Source organism: Nicotiana attenuata, unplaced genomic scaffold, assembly GCF_001879085.1.
Source record: "Nicotiana attenuata strain UT unplaced genomic scaffold, NIATTr2, whole genome shotgun sequence".
NCBI lineage: Eukaryota > Viridiplantae > Streptophyta > Magnoliopsida > Solanales > Solanaceae > Nicotiana > Nicotiana attenuata.
The window spans coordinates 3,318-10,746 of NW_017681935.1; the positions used below are offsets into that span (position 1 = coordinate 3,318).

Below are 7,429 nucleotides of genomic sequence, written 5' to 3' on the forward strand. Positions count from 1 at the left end.
TCTGGAAAGCTTTCAAGGAGAGGTATGGAGATGACTTGTTCCCTTTGTGGTGTGTGTGGACACAACAAGAGGGGATGCCCAAGTAAAAAATCTGCAGCTGGAAATGCTACTGCTGAAGCTGCTTCAGCTGGTACTGCTTCTACTGGAACTACTGCAGCTGGAACTGCTTCTGCTGGAACTGCTGTAGCTGATACTGCTTTTGCTGGAAATGGTAGAGGAAGAGGAAGAGCAAGAGGAACAGGTAGAGGGGTTGGAAAAGGTAGAGGCAGTGGTTATGGGTTGTTTCAAGCAAATAATGGGTTTACTTCTTTTACAGTAAGTTTGCTAACTAAATGTATAATTACTGTGTCTTCCTTCTATTGAATGTGATGTTGTAACTAACTACACTTTACTTTGGCAGAGTGGAGGACAAAATCCAAGGGTTATTAGCACCGGAACTAACACTAAGAGATCCACAGCTTCAACAGAGGAATGTGCTTACCAACCAAGAAGTGCCGGCTTGAGGTGGATGGGCAAAAAAGCCATAAGCACAAGACAACTTCAAAGAAATGTAGCATCAAAACACAATCTTAGTCAAGCTAGTTCATCATCTCAACCAACCAAGAAGCAGAAAAAGAAATGAAGACTTTGTTTGTTGCTTAAGCTTTGTGTTTTGTTAAGTATTGCAGCTGATAACAATGTGTTATGTTTTGTAAAGTGTTGCTATGGACAACCAAGTAAAGTGCTATATTTTGTGTAGTGTTGCTATGGTCAACCAAGTACTATATTTTGTAAAGAAATGCTTATCAGATTTGGTGTCCACTAATGAACGTCTATTTTGTGGAAATGAAGTATATTTAGGTCTTGAAATCATTTAAGCTGCTCAAATTCTACAATCTTAGTCAGTCTATTTTGTGGAAATGAACGTCTATTTTGTACTGCTTTGCTTTGGTTATACAAATTCTACATTTGCCATGTTTCGTTCCCAAAGCTAAATAGAGATGTAACACTAAATATATAGGAATGTAACACCAGCTTTACTATAAAATAGGGGTTGACCCTCATAGAAAACAAGCTCAATGAGCCAAATACATGAAGACCCAATACATTGGAATATCATTACACTATATAGCAGTGTTGAGAACTACCAAATACAATGGCCTTAATGAAGATTAATCCTAAAATCAGAAAAAAAAAAGCCTCCTCCAGTTCCACTGTTTTCTGGATTCCTGCAAATGGCCTTCAAGCTGATTCTTCTTCTTAAGCAAACCCAAAATCACCGGCTTCAAGTGTTCATGAGTTGGGGGGTCAAACCATGCGAAATACTTGCAGCCAATTGACTTATCTTTCTGCAAATCCATAAACAATTTGAGAAGAAGCTTATAAAATCTTGAAATTGAATATAACGCAATATGTAAGATTACCTCGTAATTTTTACAGTCATAGAATCGACAACCAGGATTGTCGTTGCTCCATGAAATTACTAGTTCAGCAGCATCTCCACATCGACAAAATGGACCCGAACTCTCCATTCAATAAGAACCCTAATATGAGAATTGACAGAAGAATGATAATGTAATGCACTTTAATTTACCAAATATAACCAGCCTCTCAATATTAGTTGTGGAAGGTGAAGAAGAAGATTGTTTGGTTCAGAACATTGTTTGGTTCCTTTAAAGAAGAAGAAGATGAAATAAGAGGGAGATGAAGAATTGGGGCAGAAAATGGGCGTTAGGGTTAAAGAAAATGGGCCCAAATTTTAGTAAATAGCCGTTGTAATTAGTCAGTGAAGGCAGAAAGTAACTATTCACGCGCCCCACTGGTCGTGTTTCACACGCCCCAGAGGCTGGTCAAAAGTAGTGTGTAATTGACACACTTTTGAAAGGTTTGGTGTGTAAAATAAAATCCGTGTTCAACAGGTGTGTAAGAGGAATTTGGTCCTAAGTTTGATGGATAGATTATGTATTTTGCCTATTCAAAAAGCCAGAAAATGATAATACCTGAAGATAACTAAATACCACTGAAAATGATAATCTTAGTAGACTTATGATGTGCACACATAAGGAAACTCACGTTACTTCTCATATTAAGAGTGCAATAAATATGATCCAGAACAAAAAGCAGAGTGGCAAAATAATTAAAAATCAGAACAGGTGTACCTCTTTAAGCTAGCTTGGAAAGCTTAAGCAATGTTCTAATTGCATACTTTCAGCTTCTGCCATTCAATTGGATGCGATTTCTTTGGCCTAAGGTAAAAGGAAATTACATTATATTGATAACAAGTGAAATAAATATTCACTTCTAACTTCCCGAGTGAAATTGTGGTGTCATGTTAAGCAAAGAAGGATCCTTTGCTAAAACGTGTATTAGTAACTCTACAGTACTTGCATCAAACGAGAAGTCTGTTCCACTCACTTCCTTCAAAAAAGTGTTCATTTCACTAATTTTGCCACACTTGAGAAATCCTTGCATAATAACATTGTAAGTGCAGTTGTTTGGCGAATAACCATTGTGCTCCGTTTTTCTTAGCATATCTTTAGTTTCATCTAACAACCCTTCTAAACATAGTCCATTTATTATTGTAGGGTATGTAATCACATTGGGAAACAATCCAATCAAAGAAAGCTTCTCAAAAATAGCATGAGCTTTGTCGAGCTGACAAGTTTTGCACAATCCGTCAATAATAACAGTGTAAAGTTCAATATCAATATCTTCTCTCTTTCTTTCCAACTCATGAAATAGCAACATTGCTTTCTCAACAAGCCCACTGTGAAAATAACCGCCGAGCAAAATGCAATTACTGCATAAATCAGGTTTGAGCCCGTAGATAGCATTTCAGCAAAGAATTTTTCGGCAAAGTCAGTTCTTCCAGCATCAAATAGACCTTTCAAGATAGTATTGTATCTGTATGTAACAATGTTAGGTTTTAATCCATTTCGAGAAATTTCATGAAACAAATGCATGGCCTCATCCAATTTCTTTTTCTTACCGTATCCATTTATTATTATGTTATAGCTAAAAATGTTAGGCTCAATGCCCTTATCTATCATGGAATCAAAAAAGTCACGACCCAGGCTGATGGGCCGGGACGGGCACCCACTGCCTTACTCAACCGAGTACCAACGTAACATATCTTTCTTATCGTACCATCATGGGTAAGTGGGCCAGAAGGGCCGTCAGGAGATAACCGGAATTAAGCATAAGAAAATACTGGACATGGGATGACCAAACATGATATAGAAACTTATACACATGACATACGGGCCTATAAGGCCGACATGATCATTTATATACTCAAAACATAGGCCGACAAGGCCATACAAGTATCCGTATACATGACATCTATCTACAAGCCTCTAAGAGTACATAAATATCATAAAGGTCAGGACAGGGCCCCGCCATACTAATCAACACATGTCCTAATCATACTGACCAAATAAGCAATTCCGGAGCAAATGGAGCGCACCAACACCTTTGGCTGAGCTGATAGCCTACTTGAAGGACTCTCAACTCATCTATCGCGACCTTCTACTTGGAGGACTCTCAATTCTGGTTATAAGTAACAATAAATTCCAACACTTCTATTTATTTGGAGAGTGCGTAAGAAAATAATTTCATACCCATTCTCTGATTCTTTTTATCACCATAGCCGCAAAATAGTTCAAATTCTAAGTTTGGGAGATTGATGGTTCCGGTGGTTGACGGTGAGTAGGGAGTGGAGGTGGTAACTTTGGTAAAATTTTTGGATGAAGAATATAAATAATAAAAGGGGTGAATAGACGGTGGAATGAGTTGTGATGAAGATTAGATTGGGGGAGGGGGGCTAAGGGTTTTCTCAACTTAAAAAAAGGTGATTATTTTTATTTTTCTAAAAGATACACATGTCATTTGTTGATTTGTTCATTTGCCACATCATTTGCATTTGTAATTCGCGCATGTGATATGCTGAATTCGGGTGTCCACAAGATACACTTACACCAATATAAAGTGTCTAGATGGTCACTTGGTAAGTTGGAGTGTTTAACTAATAGCTGAGGCCAACTTTAGGTGTCTGTTTATGTATTCTGCCAAAATTTTATGAAGAGATAGGTTTTACTACTAATATATGCCTAGTAAATACTCTCTCCGTTTCAATTTAGATGAGATAGTTTGACTTTGCACAAAATTTAAGGGAAGAAAGAAGACTCTTGAAACATGTGCTCTTAAAAGTTTAAGGGGCAAATATTTATAGGGTCATGGCATTTGTGTGGCTATAAAAGCTTCTCATTAAGGATAAAGTTGGTAAAATAAAAAGTTTAAAATTGAATTATTTCCAAATAGAGAAATGTGTCGTTTTTTTTGGGACAAACTAATAAGGAAAGTGCGTCATTTAAATTGAAACAGAGAGAGCATAATTTATGAGTAGGAGTCTAAAGTATAAAATAACGATGTGAATATATCTATATTGTAATACATTTTTTTTCCTTCTCTTCATTTTTCCAATTAAAGTTCTAAATAAATATTTTTTGTTTTTATGCTTTTATATGGCTTACTACCTTATTGCTTTTATTCTGCTTTTATATGGCTTTTTGTTGTTGTCCCTTCTTATCTATATTTTCATTAATGTGATGTTTATGCTTTCCTGAGCCGATGGTCTATTGGAAACAATCTCTCTATCTCACAAGGTAGGGGTAAGGTCTTCGTACACACTACCCTCCTCAGATCCCACGGTGTGAGATAATACTGGGTATGTTGTTGTTTATTCAAACAAGAATATGTGATGACCCGGGAGGTCGTGATCGGCACTTAGCAAGATTTCGCCTACCAAGTAAACCTACATTCACTTTAATCAACGTAACTCAAATGTGCACACGTGTAATAAATAAACATGTGACAATCTTGTCTAATAATGACGTGTATTGGGACTTGAACCCCACATCTTAGCATCACAAATGCACAAGGTCTCACTCCTATGTCCAGTCGCCATGGTGCACCATGACTCGAATCCAATATCTTACCTTGTGATGCGTCAGGACTTGGAACGCCACGTCTTACAACTCAAATATCTTGGGATAATATGCCCACACCATCATAGAAATGCATCAATGCTTGAACCTAACGTCTTATCAACACCTCAGAACGGCCCAGGACTCACCTAAAGAAGCCAAGTGATGAAAATGACTTTTGTCGCCCTGTTGGTTCTTGGTATCCATCTCTATATCACCAACCTGATGAAGTATGCAAATGAAGCTGAAGATTTGAAACTAGTCTTTCTTTAGCTGAACTTTTGTTGGGATGTTAGCAATTCATCCCAGCTATGATTGTGAATAGAACAACTAACAAAGGATCCCCTGTTTCATTTCTAAAATGTAATCAATCAATTCGTTGTGAATCTACAAAACTATTAATAATTGAAAAAATGTTAGTAAAAGCTTTTTAGACACAAAAAAGACACTATAGAGAGTATGAAACAAAAAAAAAAAGTGTCACAATTGATTAAGCATAATAGTGTCCACCAAATATCGAAGTGCTTGTGGTACATGTTTTTTCTCTGCTTCTGATATTCCTCTTCTTCAAAGTTTTTTGCTTTCATGTTCCATTATCTATTATATGTACGCAAAGAATTAACCCCCCCCCCCCCCAACCCCCCAAACACCACAACACAAGTTTCAATTCATGGTTCATGCATCGAGTATGATCAAATGAGAATGTGTCTGAAATGGTTGTCATGTGTTACACACTTCCAAATGCACCAATCTGCATATGCAATATAATGGTAATTAAAGTTGTTAAAATCAAACGAAATAGACCTAAAATCATATGAAAGAAAATTGTTTCAAAAGACCTACAATATTAATTTCATGCAACTTATGTCTTATGAAGATATTAACGGCATCACTTTTTTAGCAAATTCATACTATTTTTTATTATCATTATTACATTTTGAATTATGTTGCTGAGTGCAGGCTTAACTTCAGTATGCATGCACATCTTAAGGCCACAGTCGAGGTTGACTCAAAGGATGTTGGTATCAAGGACTGCAAGCATTTTGCTGATTCTGGCAGCAATTTCTACTGTTGATTCAATCTTTGGCGAATGGATGCGTATAATCCAGCACCGTACTTCACTCCCCCGCGGAACACAGAAAGAAACTTATCATCCGACCTGGATTCCTCGATGGTGATCACGCTAGCATCCATGTCCATAATGGAACATCTCATGTCATTAAAGGTTGAATTGCATGAGTGTTAATCTGTCACAAAAAAATGGCAAAGATGATTAGAAACACGGAAAAGAAGAAAAACCTACTTACTTTTTTTATAATCGAGAAATCCCCGAGGGTCAGCTAATGCACGGTTCAAAACTCGGTGGAAAATGACCAGCTCCTCTACCTTTCTTTACTTAAATACCAAAGTTTTGTTGCAGTAACGTTCGGCGACTAACATTACGCATTGCACTCTTACTATTGAACCAAAGCCCAGTGGACAAAGAAGAAAAATACTACTTTAAACGAAGAACTTCCCTAGTAACACAAAACAGCTCCCCGTTCTATCCAGTTTTAAAATTACTGGACACTACTGGAAAGAAAGAACAAATTTCAATTTGACTTCAAACTCAAAAATACACAAAAAATATTTCAGTTTTCGTTTGTGGTTTTCAATCATGGAGTTTAGTTAAAATTCGAGGTTGGTTTGCTGTTTGCTGTTTAGTCAAACTACAATATAAAATCCTAAAGTTTGCCTACCAAAGTATTTACGGCTTAAGCATGCTCCCATGACTATTAATTAAATAAAGTGACAAAATGATTAAGCCCAATTGTTATGCAGGATCTATGGTGGAAGTCCAATTCTAAAGTTTAATGTCGTAAAAATGGCGTGTAGTAGCCACTAATTAAGGGTGTCTTTAATTTTTATCCACTAATTACAATGCTCAGCAAAAATAGCCACTACTAATAGGGAAAAGACACATTTACCCTTTCTTCAATGCGCTTATAATGCCAAGATGCCCAAAAACCCTTATTTTTCATTCAGACGAGGGAAAAGCATTTGAGAGCGGTTTCAGGGCAAGTTGCGTCTTCTCTGCTACTTCATCATCCTCGCATGCAAACGATCTTCAGTTAATCTTTCTGCTCCTTCATCTTCTCCGTCATCTTCTGTGAATCGATCGCGACTGGTAATATTTTTTTTATGCATTTTTGTTTTTCTATATGTGTAATCGGGTTCAATGTCGTGTGAAGTATGTGTGAAATTTCAAAAATGATCATTATATGCTGATTCAGTGTCGGAGATGTAGTGTGATTCTGTTATTCAGAAATTTTTAGTGTTGAAATGTAAAATGTGTTTGTGGTTGATTCAATATATTTGATTATGTAGGGATATTTCATAAAAATAGTCGTAGAAATTCATAAGCTTACTGTGTTTATGAATTTTTAGTTAAATGTGTTCATGAAATATAAGAAAGAAACGACATT

General features: G+C 36.5%; 1 protein-coding gene across 1 annotated transcript; it reads right to left on the minus strand.

Annotated features, from left to right (window-relative positions):
• Positions 1–2,280: 2,280 nt before the first annotated feature.
• Positions 2,281–6,158, minus strand: LOC109221974 (putative pentatricopeptide repeat-containing protein At1g12700, mitochondrial). Its single transcript, XM_019386394.1, has 2 exons — positions 6,034–6,158; positions 2,281–2,779 (listed from the first exon to the last, which is right to left on the minus strand). The coding sequence occupies exons 1-2, from the start codon at positions 6,156–6,158 to the stop codon at positions 2,281–2,283; spliced, it is 624 nt and encodes a 207-aa protein (XP_019241939.1).
• Between the last annotated feature and the right edge of the window lie 1,271 nt (positions 6,159–7,429).